Below are 26,959 nucleotides of genomic sequence, written 5' to 3'. Positions count from 1 at the left end.
TAGTATAAAGCTATCACAACACAACTTTTACACCACTGTTTCTCAAACTTGGCAACTGGAAGATGTATGGACTTCCATCTCCCGAAATTTCTCAGCCGACAGTTGCCAAGTATGAGAAAAAAAGTTTTACACCAATCCTCTTAAATTATCCAAAAAATTCCCATTAGCGATATTGTTTCATTGACACTTCTCAACCAAGCTTAACCCATTACAGCTGCCCAATTTCTTCTTGATATTTTTGTTCATAAAATCATAGTGGGTGTTAAATCGTTTTTTATATATATATTTTAACTGAAAGCATTAAATTATAATTCCTTTTATGCAAGTGTAAGGACTTGGATATATATGCTTATTTCTACTGTTAATCCCTGATGTGTTATATATTTCATATATTTGCACTGTTTCTGAACAGGTTGGCAAATTTGTAAATCATGAAACCGAACAGCTACAAGTTCTATTTTATATTATAAATTTCTAAACAATTTAAATAAAATATTTTTTTAAAATATAAGAGGAACAAAACCTACTATAGCTAGAACTCTTACATTAAGGATTCACAATGAATTTCTCTTTTTCCACCTCATGGGTGAAGAGTTTAAATAGAGTCCATGCTGAAAACGGAAATGTAGATTTTGTTACAGACTTCCTAAAGCATACATATTGTACAGAAAGATTAAAATAAGTAACTTAATTAAAAGGTGCGAGAATTAGCTGGCTTGTGTATGAAACAATGCAGAAATTCTAAGAATATTTTTCTAGTAAAATTAGAAAGAGGTTGAAAAAGATTTCCAACTGCTTTAGATTAAATCTACTAAGCTTCAAACAAGTTGTACGATTTCAAATTTCTTCCCTTAATTTTTCCGAATGTTAACGACTTGGTCACAAAAGAGCTCTCCTTTAATGAGAAACATAAACTTCCAATTTTGAAATGTTTGCCACACTTGAAAAGATATTTGCGGTAGCCAATCCATTTACCCGGCCTTAAAGAGGTGTTGTTTTTTTTTTAGTAAAACATTATGCCTCGGAATTATTTTCATGTTCAATTTTAATGCTTAGAGACCTTCCCAAGAGTTAGGCAAGGCTTGAAAGCCAAACATAGGGGAATGGATGAAGTTACCTTGAAGGCGACAAAAATGTGATGGGTAGATTTAGGACACCTGGCTCTGAATACTGTCTGAAAATCACAATGAGAGAAGGCAGTCAAGGAGAATGGAAACCAAAAGAAATGATTTGGCTTTTTTAGTCTGATGAGCAATTTAATGCGGGCAATTGTTTCTGACTAGAGATATGTCAGAGGGGCATCTCGGGGTGTGTGTGTGCTAGAAAGTGACTGAGAAATTGGAGATGTCTTGGGTGTTAATTTAGGCACTCGCTATTTCTCCAATATTTTCTATTTTTCTTTATGCTTTTGAGGAACCTTCTTAAAACAGAGCTTAAAAACAGCTTTCCCCTCAATTGAATAGAAGACTTTTGATCTGTTCATTGGAGTAGCAGATGGGATTCGTTACCTCGGTTTGCACGGAATACTTAAAATGCTTCTAATTATCTATAAACAGAGGTGGGCAGGATTTGGTGTGCTTCTACTGCAGGTGTTTCGGCACAGCAAACGCTGTGCGCTTCTGGCACTGTAACAGATTCATTTGTAACGGTTTAACCATTATATATATATATATATGTGTGTGTGTGTGTGTGTGTGTGTGTGTGTGTGTGTGTGTGTGTTTTCTGAGGTTTTCGCGGGTGTTTGTATGTGAATCTTTGGTCATTCGGGTTTTTCCCCGCGTACACATTCAATTCTACGCGGGAAAAAACCCGTGTGTGTATATGTATATATATATATATATATATATATATATATTTGAGTTTCGGGGGTGCATGACGGATTTAATCCACGAATTAAAACGGGTTACGCTACCAACCGTCCAGCACTGGGGCCCTACAGATGCTCACAGGAGCAACCGAAGATCAAAGGAAAGAAAAAGCCGGCTCTCATTCGTTCGTTCGTTCATTCATTCATTCATTCATTCATTCATTCATTCAATTCATCAGAGCTCAAGTTCACCCTGGCAGGGGGTCCTGGGGTCTGAAGCATCCCCAAGGCCTCCTCCCTGCAAGCCTGATACAGGGAGGGCACGATCTGTCTGCTGAAGGCGGTCCCGGTTGGGATCCTATAGTTGGGGGCAAGCAACTTCAGGAGATGCTGGAAACCGGCTTCTTCCACCATGTTGAAGGGCTGGTCGTCCAAAGTCATCATTTGGGCAATAGCCCGGGTCACTTCCGATGGCTTTGGACCAGCCTGCTTTTTCCCCGGCGACTTCTGCTTCGTCCAGCACTGGGGCAAGGCGCTCGGCGTCAGAAGAGGTCCGTTCGACTTACCGCCGGTCGGCAACATGGCTCGCGTCGTGGCGATGGCAGCCAGAACGATGTTGCCGTGATGCCTCTGCAGGTGTTTCAGCAACCCCGAGGTTGAGAAATGCTTGGAGTTCTTGCCTCGGCTGACCCGCCTCTTGCAGTGCATGCAGATGCCGTAGCAGGGGTCTTCTGAATCCAGCTCAAAGTGGTCCCACACGACGCTGTGCTCCGGACCGTTGCGGGGTTTCTTCGCCGGAGGTGGGTGGCTTGGGAGGACCTCCAGGATCTCATGACCGACCTCTCGAGGAAGACGGGAGGAGCTCAATCCGGGGTTCCTCTGCCATCTTTGCCAGGGAGCTTCTCCCAGCTCAAAACATTCCTTTCCTGCCCCAACTGGCGACCCCTCCTGGGGGTCTCGCGGCTCAGAACTTCCTTCCAGCCTCTCGCGTTTTACAGGCACGCGGTCGTAGCTGATCTCTAGTCCCGTCCTGGAGCTATTGTCCGTTTGCCCTTCTCCGCACTGAGGGATCTCCACCTTGATGTAGTTTCCCACTTCCTCCCCTAAGGAGACAAAGAGGTGCTTTAATCATGCTGTCCTCATCTCTTTTCACAGGAAGCAACAAACCCCACTAACCCTTCCAGGTCAGTGATGGAGAACCTATGGCACGCGTGCCAGAGGCGGCACTCAGAGCCCTCTTTGTGGGCACGCGGGTCGTGTCCCGGAGATGGCAACCGCCCCTCTTCAACCAGCTGCCCGAGGTCCCACGTGGCCGGATGCATCCTGCCACAGCTGGTTTCCCTCCCCCGCCCCCCTGTCCCGTCCCGGCCTCACATGCTCTCCTTTTCCCGGGCACGACCCACTGCATTGCCTCCTCAGCTGTTGGCTAACTGTCCAGAGCGTGCTGGTTGAGGAGCCGGCAGGCTGTGGTTGCTGATGGACACCGTCGGCCCCCATGCGCTGGCTGGCCTCTGCGTGGGGAGGGGGCTGATGGTGTCAGGCAGTAGCTGCCCTGGCCCCTACCTCACCTTGCCTTGCCCCATGGCAATTGGCACACCCACCCTGCCTCGCCCCGCAGGACGAGCCTGTGGCCAACCACCCCACCTGCCAGAGACCCCCTGGATCTCCCCCAACCCTGCCTGGTCCCCCACAGGCATCCCTCTCCGCGAGCAACATCGAGGTGACCATGCCCACTTTGGCTACACCCACCCAGTCTGCCATGACCACCACAGTCACGCCCACCCAGTGGGCCACGTCCCGCCTGGCACCCGGCGATACATAAGTGGGTTTTGGGTTGCAGCGTGGGCATTCAGAGAAGAAGAACAAGTAAGATAATCAAAGGCCCGGGAACTAAAACATATGAAGAACGGCTGCAAGACTTGGGTTTGGCTAGCTAAAGAAAAGAAGAAATAGTGGAGACACGAAAGCAGTTTTCCAGTATCTTGAGGAGCTGCCACAAGGGAGAGGGGGTCACGTTATTCACCAGAGCACCAGAGGGAGGGACGAGAAACAATGGTTGGAAACTGATCAAGGAGAGAAGCAACCTGGAATTAAGGAGAAACTTCCTGACAGTGAAAACAATCAACCAGTGGAATAGCTTAGCCCAGGAAATCGTGGGCGCTCCATCACTGGAAATGTTTAAGAGGAGGCTACACAGTCACTTGTCCAAGATGGTGTAGGCTGTAGGGTCTCCTGCTTGATCAGGGGGCTGGACTAGAAGACCTCCAAGGTCCCTTCCAGCTGTATTCTATTCTATTCTGTTCTGTTCCGTTCCACTCCATTCCATTCCTTCCTAGGGCTGAGGGGGAATGACTGGCCCCCAAGTCACCCGGCTGGCTTCTTGCCTAAGGTGGGACTAGAACTCACGATCGCCTTGTTTTTAACCTGGTGCTTCCCTGGCTACATCGAACTGGCTCTCACTGTCTTTTGTGTTTTTTTCCTTTAGTTCTGTGAAATCGCATCAAGTCATTTCAAGTGGGCCAGACTAGAAATTGAAGGAGGGAAGAGAAAAGAAGAAAGATGGAGGAAGAGAAGAAGGAAAAAAAAAACTGCTCTGGTTGTTCAAACGTCTCAGAGAAGGGGGGGGGGAAGAGGAAAATTTCCTTGTCTCTACCCAAGACGCCACATTAGAGGAAGGTTGGGAAAACAACCATCTCAACAACTCAACAATAACAGCCACCCATCCAAACAACCCGACACCAGACCGTGACTTGGGAGGCAACCAAATGAACAAACGAACCATTTGCATCACACAGACGATACTTAAACACCAAGGACTGTATCAGGGGTAGGCAACCCTGGCTCTTTTATGACTCCTGGACTTCAACTCCCAGAATTCCTGAGCCAGCACGGCTCAGCTTGGAAACCTCCCCCTTTCCCCTCAGCATGGCTGGCTCAGGAATTCTGGGAGTTGAGGTCCCCAAGTCATAAAGCGGCCTAGGCCAGGGGTAGGCAACCTTGGCTCTTTTATGACTCCTGGACTTCAACTCCCAGAATTCCTGAGCAAGCACGGCTCAGCATGGAAACCTCCCCCTTTCCCCTCAGAGTGGCTGGCTCAGGAATGCTGGGAGTTAAAGTCCCCGAGTCATAAAGCGGCCTAGGCCAGGGGTAGGCCACCTTGGCTCTTTTGTGACTCTTTTACTTTTACTTTTTTTAACTTTTATTAAATTTGTATACCGTCCTTCTCCCGAAGGACTCGTGGACTTCAACTCCCAGAATTCCTGAGCCAGCACGGCTCAGCTTGGAAACCTCTCCCTTTTCCCCTCAGCGTGGCCGGCTGAGGAATTCTGGAAGTTGAAGTCCATGAGTCATAAAGCAGCCTAGGCCAGGGGTAGGCAACCTTGGCTCTTTTATGACTCCTGGACTTCAACTCCCAGAATTACTGAGCCAGCTTGGAAACCTCTCCCTTTCCCCTCAGCATGGGTGCCTCAGGAATTCTAGGAGTTGAAGTCCACGAGTCATAAAGCGGCCTAGGGCAGGAGTAGGCCACCTTGGCTCTTTTATGACTCGTGGACTTCAACTCCCAGAATTCCTCAGCCAGCACAGCTCAGCTTGGAAACCTCTCCCTTTCCCCTCAGCATGGCTGGCTGAGGAATTCTGGGAGTTGAAGTCCACGAGTCATAAAAGAAGCCAAGGTGGCCTAACCCTGGACTATATGGTCCAGCAACAACAACCGGCCAATCAAACAGCCCGAAACCAGACCATGACTCAGCAACATCTGGAGGAATAACACCCACCCCAATTTATCTCACAGAATAAGGCACAATTCAAAGCTGCGCTGAAGATGTCCCCCCTCACCCGCCCCCAAAACGTTTGCAGCCAAATTGTCAAGCTCGGAGATCAAACCAACAGCCCAACAACCGTCTGGGTGAAGAATTCTGGGATGTCTCGATTTTTCCCCACCAAATGGCTCAATTCTCCTGGCTTCTGAGGCAGGAAAGAGCTCTGAATGACTCCGCAGAGGAAGGGGAACATGGCACCAGTAATGATTACTTGATGTACCGAGGCGAAAACAGCTCCTCGATCTGAGAAACATATGGTGCTCCTGCAGTAGCCTTCTTGGCGCCAAGAACAACATGGCCTTTCCAAACGAGGACGGAGGAATCCGCCCCAAGGAAGGAAAGTGGATGATCCCTGGGCCTGCGATGACTATCCGACGTCTCTTCCCCCTCAGCTCCTCGGTCGAGAGCACAGCACCTGAAGGCATTTGACAGATGCTGAGGTTCCCATCACACCTCCATGGACCAGCTCTTGGCCAGACCAAATGCTCTGCCGGATGACGGGAGCCCCGTGCTCGAGCCCAGCGGGAAACCAGACACTCTTTGCATCGTAGCAAGAGCACTTAAGACTTATATTCACCGCCTCACGTTGCTTTACAGCAGGGGTCCCCGACGCCTGGTCCGTGGCATGCCAGAAACCGGTCCGCCCTTGGCACTTCTCGCCTGGATTACTGCAATGCTCTCTACATGGGGCTGCCCTTGAAGTGCACCCGGAGGCTTCAACTGGTACAAAATGCGGCCGCGCGGGTGCTTATGGGAGTTTCTCGATACTCCCATGTTACACCACTCCTGTGCGAGCTGCATTGGCTTCCGGTTGCCCTCCGGGTGCGATTCAAGGTGCTGGTAATTACCTTTAAAGCCCTACATGGCTTAGGCCTGGGGTATTTGCGAGACCACCTGCTGCCATTGTCAACCTCCCATCGCCCAGTTCGCTCCCACAGAGTCGGCCTCCTAAGGGTGCCGTCGGCTAAGCAATGCCGTCTGGTGAACCCCAGGGGGAGAGCCTTCTCTGTGGGCGCGCCGACCCTCTGGAATGAGTTGCCTCCGGAGCTGCAGATGGCCCCTGACCTTCGGTCCTTCCGCCGTGACCTGAAGACTGTTGCTGTTGTTGTTGATTGTTGCTGTTCCAACAATTGGGCTTGGACTGACTATAGTTTTAAATTTGGTTTTATTGGGTTAATTGTTCTGTATTTCTTACATTTATTGTTTAATTCTTTTTAAAATTTTGTATTTTATGTTTTTAACCTTTTATTGTTGTGAGCCGCCCTGAGTCCTTAGGGAGAAGGGCGGCATATAAATTTAATCAATTCAATTCAATTCAATTCAAACAAGCAAAGCACCATCGGCGGGATTGAAGGCTGTACATGAAAACGCGCTCCCTCCGGCCCGCAGAAAAACATCTCTCCAACGGAACCGGTCCTTGGTGCCCAAAAAGTTGGGGACCTCTGCTTTACATTCCTCTCGAAGCGGTTTACCGCTTTACAGAACCCTAGTTAAGAGCACACCTGAAATACTGCAGCCAATTTTGGTCACCGTATCACAAAAAAGATGTTGAGAGTTTGGAAAAAAAAAATGGAGAGAAGACTAAATGGAGACTAAAACATACAAAGAACGGCTGCGGGACTTTGGGTTTGGCCAGTCTAAAGAAAAGAAAATATAGGGGAGACACGATAGCAGTATTCCAGTATCTGAGCGGCTGCCACAAAGAAGATGGGGTCATGTTATTCATCAAAGCACCAGAGGGCGGGACAAAAAAACAAGGGTTGGAAACTGATCAGAAAGAGGACAATTTGATAAATTAATGGCTGACCAAGTGGCAACCAATTTGCGGTTTGCCAGGCATAATACTTTTTGCAACGCTAATAAACCTGGTAGATGGTTAGCTTATAGATTGAGGAAAAAACAAAGGGCTTCTAATATAGACAAAATTGAGTACAAAGGAAGGGTTGTGTTTCAACAGGACCTTATCAAGGATGCTTTTGTGGATTTTTATTCTAAATTATATGCTAAGGAGAAGATTAATGAAAAAGACATTGATATATATTTGGAGAATGCTAGCATCCCGGTTCTTACGCGAGTACAAAAAGAGGAGATTAATCAATTAATTACAGAAGAAGAAATTTTTACAGCAATTAAGGAATTGAAGGTGGATAAAGCACCAGGTACGGATGGTTTGTCTGCGGCTTACTACAAAAATTTACAATTAGAGATGATGAAACCGTTAAAGGAACTGTTCCAGACAATCCAGAGGGGGGGAAAGGTGCCACCGTCTTGGAGAACAGCTTTTATTTCTTTGATTCCGAAGGAAGACCAAGATGCTACTCAAGTTAAAAATTATAGACCGATATCGCTATTAAATACAGATTACAAGATATTTGCTAAGGTTTTGGCCAATAGACTGATGAGGGTTCTGCAACAGGTGATTCATGGGGACCAAACGGGGTTTATTAGTGGTAGGCAAATGAAAAATAATGTGAGGCATATAGTTGATGTGTTAGAGTTTTTGGAAAGGAACAACCAGATCCCTGCGGTGCTAATTTTTCTAGATGCTGAAAAAGCTTTTGATCAATTGAATTGGCAATTTTTGATGAAAGTTTTAGATAAAATGGATTTTGGGGAAATTTTTTTACAACCGATTAGGGCATTATATCAAAAACAAACTGCCTGAATTATAGTTAATAATAGTCTGACAGAAGCATGTAATATTCAGAAGGGCACAAGGCAAGGGTGTCCGTTATCGCCCTTGTTATTTGTGTTAACGTTAGAGATATTATTGGTTAAAATACGGAATTCGGAAAAAATTAAGGGGATACAAATTAGAGATCAGGATTATAGATTGAGAGCATTTGCAGATGATCTGGTTGTTACAGTGACCCAGCCAGAGAACTCTGTTGTGGACCTGATGGAGATAATAACACAATATGGGAAGGTTTCTGGTTTTAAAGTTAATATACAGAAAACCAAAATTTTGGCCAAAAATATGACAGTTTCGCAAAAGGCTCTCATAGAAGGACTAACTGGATTTGAGATTGTTAAAAGGGTTAAATATTTGGGGGTGCTTTTGTCGCCCTCTAATACAAAGTTATATAAAAATAATTATGAAAAATTATGGGGGGAAATTCAAAAAGAATTGGAGAGTTGGGGAAAATTGCAATTGTCTTTGTTGGGACGGATCGCAGCAGTGAAAATGAATGTCCTGCCTAAATTTTTATTTTTATTTCAAATGATACCGATTCTTAACAAAGATTCTAATTTGGAGGAATGGCAGCGAGGTATCAATAAATTTGTCTGGGCAGGGAAAAGGCCACGAGTTAAACTTAAGATTATGCAGGATACTCGTGAGAGAGGTGGTCTTAAAATGCCTAATCTTAAACTATATTATGAAGCTGCTGCATTAGTAGGAATAAGTGATTGGATTAATTTGACACAAGAGAGATTATTAAATCTTGAGGGCCACGATTTGTTGTTTGGCTGGCATGCATATTTGTTGTATGACAAGAAGGTAGACAATGTGTTTAGAGTGCATATTTTAAGACAGGCATTGTTGAGAGTTTGGAAGAAGTATAGACATAAGTTAGATTGCAAGATACCACTGTGGGCAATTCCAAAACACGCAATAGAAAATATACATGCTGGTTTCAAACATGATGTGACTATGTACAAGGAGATTTTAAGCTTGGAAAGAAATGTTTGGTGCTTGAAATCATATAGCCTCTTGCGAGAAGAGAAGGTTGTTCAAAATTGGTTTCAATATACTCAGTTACGGGCCAGGTGGAAAGAAGACCAGAAAAATGGTTTTACAATGACTGATGAAAATTTGATAAAGCAAATCAGAAATCAGGGACCAGCACATATTAAACGGATATATCTTGCGTTGATAGAGATTGATTCAGAAACAGAACTTGTTAAGGATTGTATGATAAAATGGGCCCAAAACATCCAGGAAGTTATTACAATGGACATGTGGGAAAAGATTTGGGTGAGGAATGTAAAATTTACACAAGCTCAAAATCTAAGAGAGAATTTTTATAAAATGTTTTATAGATGGCATTTAGATCCTAAAAAGCTTGCAAGTATGTATCCGAATTATCAGCCTAAATGTTGGAGGTGCGGTGATGAAGACGCAACATATTTTCATATATGGTGGACTTGTAAAAAGGTTAAGGCCTATTGGATAAAAGTCTGGTGGAATATGCAGAAGATTTTTAAACAGAGGATAAAGTTTTGTCCGCAACTTTTTTTGTTGGGAATAATTACAGATGCTACAGTTGTGGACACTAAGTTGATGTTGAATTTAATTACGGCAGCAAGACTTTTGATAGGTCAGTACTGGAAGAAAGAGGAACTGCCGACCATAGAAGAGTGGACTTTAAAGTTTTCCGACCTGGCTGAGATGGCGAAGATTTCGGCCTATTTGAAAGATCACTCGCAAGAACGCTCTATTATGGAATGGAGAAAATGGATTGAGTTTATCCAGAACAAGTATAGGGTTAAGAAGTTTCATGTAGCATTTGAATAAGTCTTCTTTCTTTTCTTTTTTTTTCTATTTTAGTTTTCTATATATATTTAATATTACTAAGGTTTGTTTTATCCTATATAAGCTAGAGAGTGATGGATTTTAGAGTTTATGGTTGTTAGTATATGATTGTTTATGATTGTTTTTTTATATATATACCTTGTATTTAGCTCTGGGAAGTCGGGGGGGGGAGGGGGGAGGGGGGAGAGGTAGGGGGGAGGGAGAAGGGAGGGGGAGGGGGGATTTTTAAAGAAAAAATTGTATGTTAAAACTTTTCAATTAAAAAAAAAAAAGAAACTGATCAGAGAGAGAAGCAACCTGGAATTAAGGAGAAACTTCCTGACTGTTAGAACAATTAACCAGTGGAACAGCTTTGTCTTCAAGAAATCGTGGGCTCTCCATCAGTGGAGATTTTTAAGAAGAGGCTGGACAGTCACTTGTCTGAGATGGTATAGGTTCTCCTGCTTGAGTAGAGGGCTGGACTAGAAGACCTCCAAGATCCCATTCTATTCTATTCTATTCCATTCCATTCCATCACCTGCCGCTTTTGGAGGTACACCCTATTACCAGGGGTAGGCAACCTCGGTTCTTTTATGACTCATGGACTTCAACTCCCAGAATTCCTGAGCCAGCCATGCTGAGGGGAAAGGGAGAGGTTTCCAAGCTGAGCCAAGCTGGCTCAGGAATTCTGGGAGTTGAAGTCCATGAGTCATAAAAGAGCCAAGGTTGCCTACCCCTGGCCTAGGCCGCTTTATGACTCATGGACTTCAAGTCCCAGAATTCCTGAGCCAGCCATGCTGAGGGGAAAGGGAGAAGCTTCCAAGCTGAGCCATGCTGGCTGAGGAATTCTGGGAGTTGAAGTCCAGGAGTCATAAAAGAGCCAAGGTTGCCTACCCTTGCCCTATATACCTTTCCTATTCTCCTTCCGTAAGGCGGTCAAGACGGTGTTTCTTGAACAGGGATTCCAAATTTAGGCACCAGCTGCTTTGACTAGTCTCACAATTGGTGTCCTTTTAAAAACTATTTATTTACCACTAGATTTATCACCTGCTTTATTTTGTACGACTCACGGTGGCACACTAATGTTCCTGCCTCTCATTTTCCCAACACCAACCTTTTGGGGAGAAGGTTAAGAGAAGAGAGATGGGTGAAAGTGCTCACGTTTTATCTTCGTTTAAGCCGTCAAGGGAGAGTTTTTACCAAGCCGAACAGCACAAAAATGCGCAAATCAGACAGAAGGATCGGGAAGGAACGACAACCCACCTACGTGTCAAGGCTTTCGCCCTGCCCGATCTGTCACGGAACAAGGCAGGCAGGCCAACTAGATTCACTTTTTTTTAATTAAAGATTTTTTACAAAAAAAGATTTAACAATACATATCCCCAAAACCCACCCACCCCAAACCACCCCCCTTCCCCCCCCCAACTTCCCAGAGCTAAATAGAAGGATCATTCACAGGGAAGATATATTTCGGTTTGGAGGAGATGGATAGATTATATTCAGAATAAATATGGGACTAAAAAGTTCCATTTAGCTTATGAGTAGATTTTAGAGGGACGTTGTTATTAATTTGAGTGTTAGTACTTTGTATGTATTTATGTTAAAGGGGAGTTAAAGCACATTATGAATTTGGTTAATTTTATATTATGGATAATTTTTAGTTAGATTCACTTTCTTGACAAGCTAACAATACAGACCTTAGAAAGGCAATTCGGGTGAAGGAAGAAAACCAGAAACCCCAACCTGCAAATGTCTTTTTCTCCCATCTATGTTTTGACAGACTAGAGGAGAGGAGAGGTGGGGGAGGCATTTGTTTTGTGGTGTGAAGAGAGAGCTGCCACCTCTCCACGTTACTCTAACGGATTAGTCTGGTCTCCTCGGGGCCTTTTGCTTTGGATCTTGCCCGTTCTAAGGTTCTCGCTACGAAGTAAGCCCCAAATTCCGACCAACTCTTTCCATTCTAAAAAGAGATGCTTGGATAAAGTCGTGTTTCTGGAGCCTAGAAGACCGAACGGCTTTTCCTCACCCAAAACATCCGCATTGGCATCCTCGTCCTCCTGCAAGACCTGCCACAGCATCGTCTGCCGGCCCGGCTGGATCACGTTCTGCTTTACGATCTGCAAAGACCCTCCAGTTTCCTTCAGATCCTTGGATCCCTGCAGAAAGAACACTGTTAAGGAATTTGTTGTGCAGAGGTCTCCTTGTGCTACCAAAGAGTTGCACAGACAAGGAAGGGTACTGAGAGCAGCAAGAGTCACACAGTAAGAGTACACTGAGTTGTAAAAGCAAAAAGTATTTTACTTTGAGGGTGGTGTAAAAACAAAAATGCACAGTCAAAAATAAACAGTCCAAGTAGCAATCCAAAATACAAAGTCTTCTTACCGGTCCAGTGATCAATACACAGTTCAGGTTTACAACAGTAGTAAACCAACAGCAGAGCAAAAACAGTAATAGTAGAGATCAGTGAATTCAGAGAGAGAGAAGCTACGTTCCTAGCTTCCTCTTATGGCCATGAGAACACTTACACACCCATTGGCCAATTAACTTCTTAAAGTCATAACATTATGGTTAATATATTTTCAACCCAACATTGTAGGCTAGCACCATATGCCTAACAATAATAATTCCTTCCGTAAAAAGCTCTGGGAAGAGTTGAACTTCTCCTTGAGATCCATTGCACATTAAAAAAAAACAAACACCCCAAAACTAATGGCTCTTCTCCTATCGGATTCTACAGAAGAAACTGTGGCAAAGCAAAAGCTGCAGATCGTCTTAAAAAAAAATGGGTTCTTTCTCTTTCACCAGTAGCCCTGATTAACCATCCGCCTGCACCCTAAACGTAACATGACCCCGTACCTCTTTCCCACCAGTCTGGCCCACTTCTTCTCCTTCAGGAGGAAATGGCAAAGGGGAGACGCTCGGGTATTTCGGTCCACTGCCTACAAAGAAGACACAAAAATTCAGTAGGAGAATTTCAAAATAGGAAAAAAAATTTCGTCTCTCTGATTTCTACGGAGGCTTTTATTTCTTTCTTTCTTTATTTACTAATTAGATTTCTATACCGCCCTCTTCCCAAAGGACTCAGGGCGGTTTACAGGGCAAAGTTAAAAACAGTTAAAAACAGTACAAAAGTTAGAATACGAGTTAAAATTAAAATAGAATTAAATACTGCTAAGCTTGTAAGCCGCCCTGAGTCTTCGGAGAAGGGCGGGATATCAATGGAATTAAAATTAAAATTAAATTAAAAATAAGGTTAGCCCAAATTTAAAATTTAATTTAAAATTTAAAAATTTAAAAAAACCTCAGTCCAGGCCAGCTAAATCAAACAACCGGGTCTTTAGATCCCGGCGAAACGAACGAAGGTCGGGGGCGGTTCGGAGTTCCACAGGCAGGTCGTTCCACAGGGCAGGCGTGCCCCACAGAGAACGCCCTCCCCTTAGGGATAACCCGCCGGCACTCACTGACCGGCGGCACCCTGAGAAGGCCCTCCTTGTGGGAGCGCACAGGACGAAGGGAACTTGATGCCGGCAGCAGGTGTTCCCTCAGATATCCCGGACCCTCGCCATTTAGGGCTTTATAGGTCATCACCAGCACCTTGAATCTCACCCGGAGGGCAACCAGAAGCCAATGCAGCTCGCGGAGGAGAGGCGTTACAAGGGAGTGTTGGGAAACTCCCATCACAACTCGCGCGGCCGTATTCTGCACCAGCTGAAGCCTCCGAGTGGTCCTCAAGGACAGCCCCATGTAGAGAGCGTTGCAGTAGTCCAACCGGGAGGTCACGAGCGCATGAGTGACTGTGCGTAGGGCATCTCGGTCCAGATAGGGGCGCAACTGGCGCACCAGGCGAACCTGGGCAATAGCCCCCCTGGTCACGGCTCCTTTATGATCTTCCAAACTGAGCCGTGAATCCAGGAGGACGCCCAAGTTTCGAACCCTATTGACGGGGGGGGGGGGGGTAACACCTCACCCCCCATAGTTAGCGATGGACAAAGCACAGCCACTCAGTCTTGGCGGGATTGAGTCGAAGCCTGTGGCTAATAGTTTCTGCGAGGCCTTGTTGAGGAAGATTATGACCAGAAAAATGCTTGATGATACAGGCACGCTTGGCTTTTGTACTTATTTATCCAGTTCAGAAACCGCCCATCTCCTTTACGGAGATACAAAGGTGGTCACGGTTAAGATAGGCCAAAGCCAGAGTTTTACACACACGTGAGAATAGCGTATATGTGCATCTGGTTCTTCCAGGACCCAGTTGGGGTAGATGTCGATTGGAGATTTTCAACCATCCAGGTCATGTTGTTGTTGTTGTTAGCTGCGAAGTCGTGTCCGACCCATCGCGACCCTATGGACAACATTCCTCCAGGCCTTCCTGTCCTGTACCATCTTCTGGAGTCCATTTAAGCTCACGCCTCCTGCTTCAGTGACTCCATCCAGCCACCTCATTCTCTGTCGTCCCCTTCTTCTCTTGCCCTCAACCTTTCCCAGCATTAGGCTCTTCTCCAGTGAGTCCTTCCTTCTCATTAGGTGGCCAAAGTACTTGAGTTTTAGCTTCAGGATCTGGCCTTCTAAAGAGCAGTCAGGATTGATCTCCTCTAGGACTGACCGGTTTGATCGCCTTGCAGTCCAAGGAACTCGCAGGAGTCTTCTCCAGCACCACAGTTCAAAGGCCTCAATTCTTTGGCGCTCAGCCTTTCTTATGGTCCAGCTTTCACTGCCATACATTGCAACTGGGAAGACCATAGCCTTGACTATACGCACTTTTGTTGACAGGGTGATGTCTCTGCTTTTTAGTGTGCTGTCTAGATTTGCCATGGCTTTCCTCCCCAGGAGCAAGCGTCTTTTAATTTCTTGGCTACAGTCCCCATTGCAAAAGGGCTTTTTCACGAGGCAATTGGACTTTTCTCATTTTTCTTTGAAAAATGAGAAAAGTCCAATTGCCTCGGGAAAAAGCACCTTTGGGGACAGTTGGGGTAGCTTCCCTGATCCTTGACCATCAAGCTACCTTTCTCAAATTATTTCCCCCACAAAAAGCTGAGGAGGTCGAAGGAATCTCTCCCCCTCCCCGCTACACAGCCAAACAAAACCCCCACAAAGGGAAATGGAGGAGAAGAAAATGCAAATGTCCTGTGCATTCTCACCCAGCAAATTGCCATCCACGTTTAGATCACTTTCGCCGTAGACGGGTCCCTTCACGGCATTCGGCGGCTCTTTCTCTGCAACTAGGAAATCCACGGGTTGTTCCTTTAAACGCCCCTGAAGCAAGAAATGGTAATCTCAACATGGGAAAAGAGAGGCTCGGAAGGTAAAACCTATTTATTCTGATTTTTTTTTTTCCGACCAAAAAAGAGATTCCCCCAGCGGTTCGTTGCTTGACTTAAATCAGAATCATAAAATAGTAAAGTTGGAAGGGACCTTGGAGGTCATCTAGTCCAACCCCCTGCTCAGCCAGGAAACCCTATACCATTTCAGACAAATGGTTGTCCAGTCTCTTAAAAACTTCCAGTGTTGGAGCATTCACAACTTCTGGAGGCAGGTCGTTTCACCGGTTAATTGTTCTAACTGTCAGAAAGTTTTTTCCAGCTTGTGGGTTGGTTTCTGAACATGTTGTTGCCAGGCTAGGTAACTTCTTCAGTGGAGTTTAGGGCAGGGGTAGGCCACCTTGGCTCTTTGATGACTCGTGGACTTCAACTCCCAGAATTCCTGAGCCAGCATGGCTCAGCTTGCAAACCTCTCCCTTTCCCCTCAGCATGGCTGGCTCAGGAATTCTGGGAGTTGAAGTCCACGAGTCATAAAGCGGCCTAGGGCAGGGGTAGGCCACCTTGGCTCTTTGATGACTCGTGGACTTCAACTCCCAGAATTCCTGAGCCAGCATGGCTCAGCTTGCAAACCTCTCCCTTTCCCCTCAGCATGGCTGGCTCAGGAATTCTGGGAGTTGAAGTCCACGAGTCATAAAGCGGCCTAGGCCAGGGGTAGGCCACCTTGGCTCTTTGATGACTCGTGGACTTCAACTCCCAGAATTCCTGAGCCAGCATGGCTCAGCTTGCAAACCTCTCCTTTTCCCCTCAGCATGGCTGGCTCAGGAATTCTGGGAGTTGAAGTCCACGAGTCATCAAAGAGCCAAGGTTGCCTAGCCCTGGTTTAGGGGGTGTCAGTGTGCTTTTGACATCCCCTAAACTCCGCTGAAGATGTTACCTAGCCTGGTAACAAAACGTTCAGAAACCAACCCGCAAGCTCGGAGGACAAACCTCCAGCCTCATCCTACACCCGAGCTACAGATATTTCATTTATTTATTTTATTTTTTTTAATTTTAATTCCATTTATATCCCGCCCTTCTCCGAAGACTCAAGGCGGCTTACAAGCTTAGCAGTAGCCTTCATTCTATGTATATGCCTGCTTATTAGGGCTTTCACACACACCCCCAAGCGGCATTATTACAAAGTCAGCTTATTGCCCCCAACAATCTGGGTCCTCATTTTACCTACCTCGGAAAGATGGAAGGCTGAGTAAACCTTGAGCCTGGTGGGATGCGAACCTGCACTAATTGCAGGCAGCTGGTGTTACTTAAGGAGGCATTAGCTCACTTCTCCACCAAGGCTCTATTGCGAAGTTCTTTGTTTTCTTGAGATTCTTCCAAGATCAGTTAGCTAAACTTAGCAGTCCACATAGTTGGGAAATAAAGGTAAAGGTTCCCCCGCACAAGTGTGCTAGTCGTTTCCGACTCTAGGGGCCGGTGCTCATCTCCGTTTCAAAGCTGAAGAGCCAGCACTTGTCCGAGGACGTCTCCGTGGTCATGTGGCCGGCATGACTACACGCCAAAGGCGCACGGAGCGCTGTTACCTTCCTACCGTAGTGGTCCTTATTTTTCTACTTGCATTTTTTACGTGCTTTCGAACTGCTAGGTTGGCAGAAGCTGGGACGAGTAACAGGCGCTCACTCTGTTACGCGTCACTCGGGATTCGACCCGCCAAACTGCCGAACTTCTGATCGACAAGCTCAGCGTCCTAACCCACTGAGCCACACCGCGTCCCTGCTCGTTGGGAAATGCAGCCACCTTAATCTCGGTATTAAAAACCCGAAAAGACTTAATATAGAAGGAAAGAATGACGTGCCTTCACCGACCTGGGCGTCTGCTTTGTGAAACCGCATCTCTCTAGAGTAGGGTTTTTTTTCCTTTCAAACTTGGCAACTTTTTTAAGACATCTGGACTTCGACTGCCAGACATCCCCAGCTGGCCTTGGCAGTATTTCTGGGAGTTGAAGACCACACATCTAAAAAAGCTGCCAAGGCTGAGGAACATTGCTCAGATGGCCTTGCTAGTAGGCTTGGAGGACCAGGCTGTTCGCATCCGCCCCCAGTGCTGGGGACATGGAGCAAACTCTTCTAGTTAATTGTGTCGTTCCCCCCGCTATAATAATTGGAATGGTTTCTTTGACTTCAGACGTGGGCTATATTGTATTTGGCTTGCTGGTTTTTCTTGTTGTTGACCCAGGCTGAGAATTTTAACTGGGGTTTTATTTTCAGGGATAATTTAATCTTTTATTTGTCTTTTAACTTGTATTTTGTATTGGTATGATTTTAAAATGCCCTGTAAACCGCCGAGAGTCCTCCGGGAAAGGGCGGTATATAAATCTAATAAAATAAATAAATAAATAAATAAATCCTGGCGCACCACCTGGAGTCATTGCTGAGAGATGGGCAGCCGTATGAATCATTGAAATGAAAAATAAAAATTACTGCCTGATCCAGCTTCAAGGGGAACACATTTTTGAAGTCTCATAAAATGTCAGTCCTTTACTGCTGGGATCTGGAGCATCTAAACTGCTATGGTAGCGGCGTTCCAGTATCTCAGGGCCTGCCCCAAAGAAGAGGGAGTCAAGCTATTCTCCAAAGCGCCCAAAGGCAGGACAAGAAGCAACGGATGGAAACTAACCAAGGAGAGAAGCAACCTAGAACTTAAGGAGAAACTTCCTGACACTCAGAACAATTAACCAGTGGAACAACCTGCCTCCAGAAGCGGTGAAGGCTCCAACATTGGACGTTTTTAAGAAGAGACTGGACAGCCATTGGTCTGAAATGGTATAGGGTTTCCTGCCTGAGCAGGGGGTTGGACTAGATGACCTCCAAGGTCCCTTCCAACTTTTATTATTATTATTATTGTTGTTGTCGTCGTCCCAGGGCATGCTAAAAGAGCTAACTTTTTACAGATTTGCCAAAGCTCAGCAGGATCAGGGCCCTCTGTACCAGATTGATTAATTAATTAATTAATTAATTAATTTTATTTGTATACCGCCCTTCTCCCGAAGGACTCAGGGCGGTGAACAGGGCAATACATGTTAAAAACAGAATACAAAAATTAAAAAAAAGATTAAACAAGTGCCCAGAACTCTTAAATAGATTCAAGGGGAACACATTTTTGAAGTCTCATAAAATGTCAGTCCTTTTTACTGCTGGGATCTGGAGCATCTAAACTCTACCCGATCTAAATCTTGGACAGAAATTAAAAGGACCAAAGCATTCCAATAAGCAATCAGCTCCTTGTAACAATTAACAGTTTAAACCGACAAATACAATGTACTTAACTACTGTTAATGGTAACCGCAACGCTGTTGCACAGCTGGAGATGACATTTTTATCCTGTTGGGTTTTTTTTGCATGAACTCAATGCTCCTGGCTCCCATTTTTACACACACACCCCGTAACGACGACCCTGTGAGGTTGGGAGGGCGACGAGAAAGTAAGTGACGGGCTCCGAGTCACCCAATCCCTTTCGTGTCGTAAAGCAGGCCTAGAAATCCAGTGTCTTTCGGTCTCTGGGCCGGCACCTTCGCCATACGGGTTCTCCAGACACCGTGGATGCATTCTGCTGGGCCGTGAACTTCAAAAAAGGACAAGGTGCATTTCATCGCCGTAAGCCGATTTTCAATGAATAACGGAGGGGGATTCGATACCAGCTCTGCGCGAACGGTTAGGAACTTGTGGTCAAGTTTGCTTCTGGGTCGAATTCAAGGTGCCTGTCAGGACCCACCCCAATGCACGTCTTAGGAAGACAAAAACCCTTGGAGTCAGTCAGTCAGTCCTTTGCGCCGCGATCTAAAAACATTCTTATTCGAACAAGCCGGCCTGGCCTGATGGGGGATTGGTGGGTTTTTTTTTTTACTGTTGTTTTATTGGGGTTTTAATATTGTATTGACTGTTTTCAGTGGGCATGTATTTAATCCTTTTTTTAATTTTTGTAACCCTGTATTTTTATTCTTGCCCTGTTCACCGCCCTGAGTCCTTCGGGAGAAGGGCGGTATAGAAATGTTATTAAATAAATAAATAAATAAATAAATAAATTAGTCCAAAAGGAATCTTTACTAGGACATGCTCGGTTGTGGGAATACAAGACAGGACTTAGTGTTGTTTTACAAATTGACATTTTTATAAAGGGTACCCGGTTCAGCGCCCCCTTCCCTCAACCCCGTTTGGTCAGCCCCCCCCCCCATCCTTCTACTTCGTGTCATCCCTTTCGTGGGAAAGAAAATAAAAAGGAACTTCGAATCTTTACGGTTATTGCCTTCTTCCTCTCCAGAATTAAAAGAAAACACAAGCCAGATACCTTCCTCCCTTTGGTTCCCCCCCCCAGTTCAAAAAGGTTGTATTTGTATTGTATTTGTATTTATTGGATTTCTATACCGCCCTTCTCCCTAGGGACTCAGGGCGGTTCACAGGGCATATATAAATAGGTATACAAAAATTAAAAGAAAATTAAACCATGCCCGATTAAAATACAGCAAAAGTAAGATAATAAAACCAATTAAAAACCCATATTCCCCTTCAGGCCAGACCAGCTAACTCGAACAAGTGGGTCTTCAACCCGCGACGGAAGGATCGGAGGTCCGATGCCATTCGGAGCTCAACCGGCAGTTGGTTCCATAATGCCGGGGCACCCACAGAGAAGGCCCTCCCCCTGGGGGCCACCAGTCGACATTCCCTGACCGGAGGCACCCTGAGGAGGCCCTCTCTGTGGGCACGCACAGGGCGGAGGGGAGTTGACGCCGGCAGCAGGTGGTCCTCGAGGTATCCCGGACCCATGCCATGTAAGGACTTAACGGTCATAACCAAGACCTTGAACCTCACCCGGAAGACAACTGGTAACCAATGCAGCTCGCGGAGCAAAGGTGTAACATGGGAGTACCGGGAAACTCCCAAGACAACTCTCGCAGCTGCATTCTGTACCAGTTGGAGCCTCCGAGTGGTCTTCAAGGGAAGCCCCATGTAGAGAGCATTACAATAGTCTAGGCGAGAGGTCACGAGCGCTCCCTTGGCCTTTGAAATAACCTAAGGCAGGCTGAATCCACATATGCTCCTCCTTCCTCGGGAGATGGCAGAATCCATATTGGGTGGGGGGGGGGGAAATAATGTTTTAAACATATATTTATGAATGTGATATAAATGGATTCTGACGGTGCCGGTTATCACTTTTTAAAGCCCTTCGGGGCAAAGGATTAGGGCAGGGGTCTCCAAACTTGGGCCCTTTTTATGTATGACTCGTGGACTTTCAACTCCCAGAATTCCTCAGCCAGGCACGCACGTGCCTGGCTGAGGAATTCTGGGAGTTGAAGTCCACGAGTCATTAAAAAGGGCCCAAGTTTGAAGACCCCTGGATTGGGGTCTCTAAGAACCTTTCCCACCCAGTCAATCAGAGAGGGTGTGCTGCGAAAGCCGTCCGTTTAAAGAATTTTGACTGCCAGGATCTAGAAAAAGGAGGTTTTTTTCCTCCTCTGCTTTGGCCTCTGATCTTTGGAACATCTAACCTTCAGAGAAGAGACGACACCCCTCCAGACACACTTTTGGTTTTCTGGAAATGTGTTAATTGCTGGGTTTCCCAATTAGCATGGGATCGGGGTGTGTGTGTGTGTGTGTGTGTGTGTGTTGTCTAAGAAGGTAACCCAACCCTGGGGATGGTTGGTGGCTTGAGGGCCACACCTACTGCCTTGCAAACCTTTTGGCTTTCTGAATGTGTCAGCGCTGACTGCCACTTTTCCCGTCTTTTTCATTTTTTAAAATCCCATTTATATCCCGCCCTTCTCCGAAGACTCAGGGCGGCTTACAATCTAAGAAGCACAAATCAATGTGCTTAGCGATAGCCTTCATTCCATGTATATGCCTGCTTATTAGGGCTTTCACACACCCCCCAAGCGGCATTATTACAAAGTCAGCTTATTGCCCCCAACAATCTGGGTCCTCATTTTACCTACCTGGGAAGGATGGAAGGCTGAGTCAACCTTGAGCCTGGCGGGACTCGAACCTGCACTAATTGCAGGCAGCTGCTGTTACTTAAGGAGGCATTAGCCCACTGCTCCACCAAGGCTCTTTTGCATTTAACTCTGTGCTCTTTAGTTTTGTATTGTTATTATTGTATGATTATGCCTGTGTTTAGGGACGCGGTGGCTCTGGGGGTTAGGACGCTGAGCTTGTCGATCAGAAGGTTGGCAGTTTGGCGGGTCGAATCCCAAGTGCCGTGTAATAGAGTGAGCGCCTGTGACTCGTCCCAGCTTCTGCCAACCTAGCAGTTCGAAAGCACGTAAAAAATGCAAGTAGAAAAATAGGGACCGCTCCGGTGGGAAGGTAACAGCGTTCCGTGCGCCTTTGGCGTCTAGTCATGCCGGCCACATGACCATGGAGACGTCCTCGGACAAGCGCTGGATCTTTGGCTTTGAAACAGAGATGAGCACCGGCCCCTAGAGTCGGAAACGACTAGCACGCATGTGCAGGGGAACCTTTACCTTTATGCTGCGTTTTAGTTTTGTATTATTATCATATTTACAAATTGGCCCGAGTCACTTAGGTGAGATGGGCGGTGTCGAAATTTGATACCAATTGATTGGATTTTTATCCCACCTTTGTTACAAATTCACTCAAAGGAGCAAATTTACCTACGACCTCCCCTCCTTCCTCCTATTTACTTCACAACAACAACAACATCCCCATGAGGTGAGTTGGGCTGAGACAGTCGCTGGCCCAAAATGATCCATCCGGCTTTTGTTGCCTAAGGCGCGACTCTCCTGGTTTCTAGGCCGGAGGCCACCAACCTTTTCAGGCTGGTGGCCCGGAGGGAAAGGGGGCAGCTGGGAAATTTGTGCGCAAACACCGTGCGTACAGAAACATGGCCGTGCGCACCAGCACAGCGCTAGCGGTCCCGTTTGTGCAGGTGCGCAGGCGCTAGCCACCACCACTGGCCCTAGCATGAGTGGGGGAGAGTGTGCGCACGTGTGCGCGCGGACTGGCCAGCCTGTCTGGTGGCCTGGTTTCAGTCGGTCATGGCCCAGTACTGGGCCGCGGCGCATAGGTTGGGGACCCCCGTTCTAGGCCAGCACCTTAATTACTGCAACACACTGGCTACATAAATAAAAATGAGGATCTGGATAGGAAAACCCACCTGTGGTGTCCTGCTCTTGGCCTCCTGTTGGCTCATCAGGAAGTCCTCCACCAGGGCCACCGCCTGGGGACACGATTCCGGCCTCCTGGCTTGGATCCAACTCCGCAGCTCCGGCGGGAGGCTGGCCAGGAACTGCTCCAGGATCAGCAGCTCCAGGATCTGCTCCTTGCTGCGTCTCTCCGGCCTCAACCACTGGCGGCAAAGCTCCTGGAGTTGGCTGTGGATCCTCCGGGGATCCTCTACCTCCTGGCAGCAGAACTGCCGAAAATGCTGCCGCTGCCTCTCCGTTCTCAGGGCTTCCCCCCGCAAGATGGCGGCCTTCACTTTCTCATAGTTTTCTTGGTCTCTGGCTTCCAGGCCTCGGAAGGCCTCTTCCGCTTCTCCGCTCAGGGCCGGCAGGAGGTGGGCCGCCCACTGGTCCCGAGGCCATCGGCAAGCTTTGGCCACTTGCTCAAAGGAGGCCAGGAACTCCTTGGTGTCCTCCTCCCAGGGAGAAGCCTCGGACATCCCAGGGCTTCCTCGTCCTGTTAAAATGGGCTGCAGAGATTTCAGGAACTGCTGGAGCTGGCCTTCCCAGCGCTCCTGCATCCCGTGGCAAGTCTCCCTTCGGCTCTCTTGGGACGCTGCCCATGCCAGGCGCTCCTTCTTATCCTGGCGATGAACCGCCCTGGAAGTTTTTCCAGTTCCTTCTGGCTCCCGATCTGCCCCAGCAGGCCTTGGCTCACTCATTGCTTTTCACGGCCGGTTGTACCCTTCCAAATTCAGAATTAAGACTTTCAGATCACATTATCGATGCCAAAATCATAAAAAGGGCTTTCAAGAGCAACAACAAGATGTTCCTGACATTTTCTATTCAGATATTACAACCTTTTTTTTTTGGAAGGACGCGAAGGAAGAAAAAGGCAACCCTTTTAAAAATAGGTTTAAAAAAAAAAAACCTTTTCAATCATGCCATTCCATGGCTATTTTGGGGGAAGGTCTCTAGATGGGTCCAAGAAAAGGAAGGGAGGTTGGAAGACTCACCCTTGACTGAGAAAGTCCTGGGTCAAATCTTTGCACAACTGAGGCAGGAGGCTTCAATCCAACCACCTCTGCAAAAGCAAAGAAGAAATACGCAGGTAGACAGACCTCAACGTACGAGCCCAAAATTTAGGTTGCTACGTGAGAAATTTGTTACGTTGAGTTTTGCTCCGTTTTACGACGACTTTCCTCGCCAGGTTTGTTAAGTCAAATCACGGCAGCTGTTCAATTAGTAGCACGGTTGTTAAGTGAATCTGGTTTCCCCATAGACTTTGCAAAAGGTGACCGCCTGACCCCGGGACACGGCAACCATCCTAAATATGTGTCAGTTGTGGATATAAATCACATGACCCCGGGGATGCTGCAAAGGGTTGTGAAGTATGAAAAATGGTCATGGGTCACTTTTTTCAGCGCTGCTGTAAGTTCGGTCCCTAAATAAAACTGCTGTAAGCTGAGGACTACCTGGATTTATGAATGCTTTTATTTATTTACTTATTTAAATGAGCAAACCTGTGCCCATCTCACCCCAGGAACTCCAGGCACAGAACATGCAGAAAGACCACCTCCATTTCAGGCAGAGGCTGTACCATCCCGCTCGGAGGCCTTTTCCACCAGAAAAGGACCCGCCTGTGGAACTGCTGCCTGTCCTGAGGCTGTTCAGGCCCTACAGGTAGTCCTCGACTTACGACCCACAATCGAGGCCAACATTTCTGTCGTTAAGCAAGACCTCTGTTAAGTGAGTTTTGCCCCATTTCACGACCTTTCTCGCCCCAGGACTTAAAAACGAATCACTGCAGGCGATTAGCCAGACGGTTCTTAAGACGAATCCGTGACTTCCCCATTGACTTTGCTTTATCGGAAGGTCGCCAAAGGCGATCCCACGGCCCACGGCAACCGTCATAAATAGGAGTCTGTTGACAAGCTTCTGGATTTTGATCACTTGCGACCAGGAAGGGGAAGAATGCCGCAACGGTCGTTAAGTGTGTGTGTGTGGGGAAAAAACGGTCCTAAGTCACTTTTTTTCAGGACCCGGTTGTTCGTTTGAACCTGGCTTCCCCACTGACTTTGCTGGTCAGGAGGTCACCCAAGGGGATGGATCCCACGACCTTGGGACGCAGCACCCAGCAACGGCCATTAAACGTGAACCAGCTGGCATGCCTTTGGATTTTGATCACACGGCCCTGGGCGTGCTGCTGCTGCAAAGGTGGCGGCTGTGGGGGGGGGAAAGAAAAACCGGTCCCAAGTCTCTTTTTCCCAGGGCCGTCCTAACTTGGAGCGGTCACTAAACGAGGAATAGAATGTAGCAGCTCAAGGCGAGGGAGATGGGCGGGGGGGGGGTGCTAGCCAAAGCCCCAGAGGCGGTTATGGGGGGAGGGCATCATCCCCACCCGCCTCTCTCTGTCCCGAGAACCCCTGCCGTTGACAGGAGTGTGCCCAGACTTTGGGGAAAACCCCCCCCAAATCAATCTATCTATCTATCTATCTATCTATCTATCTATCTATCTATCTATCTATCTATCTATCTACATCTATCTATCATCTACCTACAGTATCTCTATCTATCTATCTATCTATCTATCTATCTATCTATCTATCTATCTATCTATCTATCTATCTACCTACCTACCTACCTACATCTATCTATCATCTACCTACAGTATCATCTATCTATCTATCTATCTATCTATCTATCATCTACCTACTGTATCATCTATCTATCTATCTATCTACCTACCTATCTATCTACATCTATCTATCATCTACCTACAGTATCATCTATCTACAGTATCTATCTATCTATCTATCTATCTATCTATCTATCTATCTATCTATCTATCTATCTATCTATCTACCTACCTACCTATCTATCTACATCTATCTATCATCTACCTACAGTATCATCTATCTATCTGTCTATCTATATCTATCTATCTATCTATCTATCTATCTATCTATCTATCATCTATCTATCTATCTATTTATCTATCTATCTATCTATCTATCTATCTATCTATCTATCTACCTACCTACCTACCTACCTACCTACCTATCTGTATATACACACACACAAACACACACACACACAGACACACAAACACACAGACACACCAAGCAGGAAAGCTGCCCTCCTCCGTGGGGCTCCCCACCAGGCCAGGGGTAGGCAACCTCGTCTGTTTTATGACTCTTGGACTTCAACTCCCAGAATTCCTGGCGCCAGGAATTCTGGGAGTTGAAGTCCACGAGCCATCAAAGAGCCGAGGTTGCCTTACCCCCCCACCCCCGCGCCAGGCCCAGGAGAAGCGAGGCGAGGGTTTTTTTTTTTTCTCCCCCTCCCTCCTCCTCCTCCTCCTCCTCCTCTCCCCCCGCCCCCCCGCCACGAGGCCGACCAACGGCCATGGCCCACCTCCCCCGTCACGCGCCTCCCCGCCCGCAGTCACGTGACGCTCCTGCCGCGCGACCCTTCCCTCCTCCCCCTCCCCCGCCCACCCCCCACGTACCGGAAACGCCTCGAGGCCTCGGGACCCTCAGGCCCGCGCAGGGAGGGATGTGAGGCGGAGAGGCTGCGCTGCTCCGGCCGCCGCTTCGGGCCGTGGCGGTTCTGCCGCCGCGGTCTTCTCCTCCTCCTCCTCCGTTCCTGGCCGGGCCTGAGGGCGGAGCGGCGACTGGAGGCGCCTTCGTGGCAGCTCCGCCCTTGCCGAGGAGGGGGTGGGGGGAGAGAGACCGCGGAAGGATGGGAGGCCACGCAGAAATCGCGGGGTCGGGAAAATGGCGGCGGCGGCGACGGCCGAGGGAGGTCTCTTTCCTCGCTGCCGGGCCTGCCTTAATGCGCCTTTCGGCCCAGGCGGGCCTGCTCCTCCTCCTCCTCCTCCTCCTCCCCCAGGAGATTCAGGGCGGGAAAGCGGAGCTTCGCGGGCCACAGCGAAAGGGAAACGGCCCTTTGCGCTCCGAGGAGGAAGGTCCCGTCTCGTTGGAGAGAGCGGCTTTGCCTCCTCTTCCTCCGGTGATTTTGGGGCTGCTGCGGGGCAGCCCGGACCCTTTTCCCCTCCGTCCGAAGGGGCCAGGGAGGCCCGAAGAAACGTGGGGTCCGCCCTCCCTTCTCCTGCCCTTCCCTCCCTGCATCGCTGGAGCAGAAAGTTCCTTTTACTGCAGGGGGTAGGCCACCTTGGCTCTTTGATGACCTCGTGGACTTCAACTCCCAGAATTCCTGAGGCAGCTTGGCTCAGCTTGGAAATCTCTCCCTTTCCCCTCAGCATGGCTGGCTCAGGAATTCTGGGAGTTGAAGTCCACGAGTCATAAAAGAGCCAAGGTGGCCTACCCCTGCTCTAGGCCGCTTTATGACTGGTGGGCTTCAACTCCCAGAATTCCCAAGCCAGCC

General features: G+C 47.4%; 2 protein-coding genes across 3 annotated transcripts in view; one reads left to right on the top strand and one right to left on the bottom strand.

Moving 5' to 3' along the window:
* Positions 1 to 26,959, top strand: part of LOC310636470 (uncharacterized protein) — a 356,270-nt gene that overhangs the window by 160,948 nt on the left and 168,363 nt on the right. The gene's annotated exons all lie outside the window — the stretch shown is intronic.
* On the bottom strand, positions 1,859 to 26,207 carry LOC310636496 (uncharacterized protein). Of its 2 annotated transcripts, XM_083356404.1 has the most exons (7): positions 26,082 to 26,207; positions 23,587 to 23,654; positions 22,564 to 23,315; positions 15,280 to 15,394; positions 12,998 to 13,080; positions 12,168 to 12,297; positions 1,859 to 2,910 (listed from the first exon to the last, which is right to left on the bottom strand). In XM_083356404.1, exons 3-7 carry the CDS (start codon positions 23,290 to 23,292, stop codon positions 2,027 to 2,029), a joined length of 1,941 nt encoding a protein of 646 aa, XP_083212530.1. In that variant the 5' UTR covers positions 23,293 to 23,315; positions 23,587 to 23,654; positions 26,082 to 26,207; the 3' UTR covers positions 1,859 to 2,026. The 2 variants fall into 2 exon arrangements, with proteins under 2 accessions (XP_083212530.1, XP_083212531.1); XM_083356405.1 differs by lacking the exon at positions 23,587 to 23,654 and having other exon boundaries at positions 26,082 to 26,200.

The sequence above is a fragment of the Vipera ursinii genome (assembly GCF_947247035.1).
Source record: "Vipera ursinii genome assembly, chromosome: 2".
In the NCBI taxonomy this organism is placed as follows: Eukaryota; Metazoa; Chordata; class Lepidosauria; order Squamata; family Viperidae; genus Vipera; species Vipera ursinii.
This window is presented reverse-complemented; position numbering and strand designations above follow the sequence as displayed.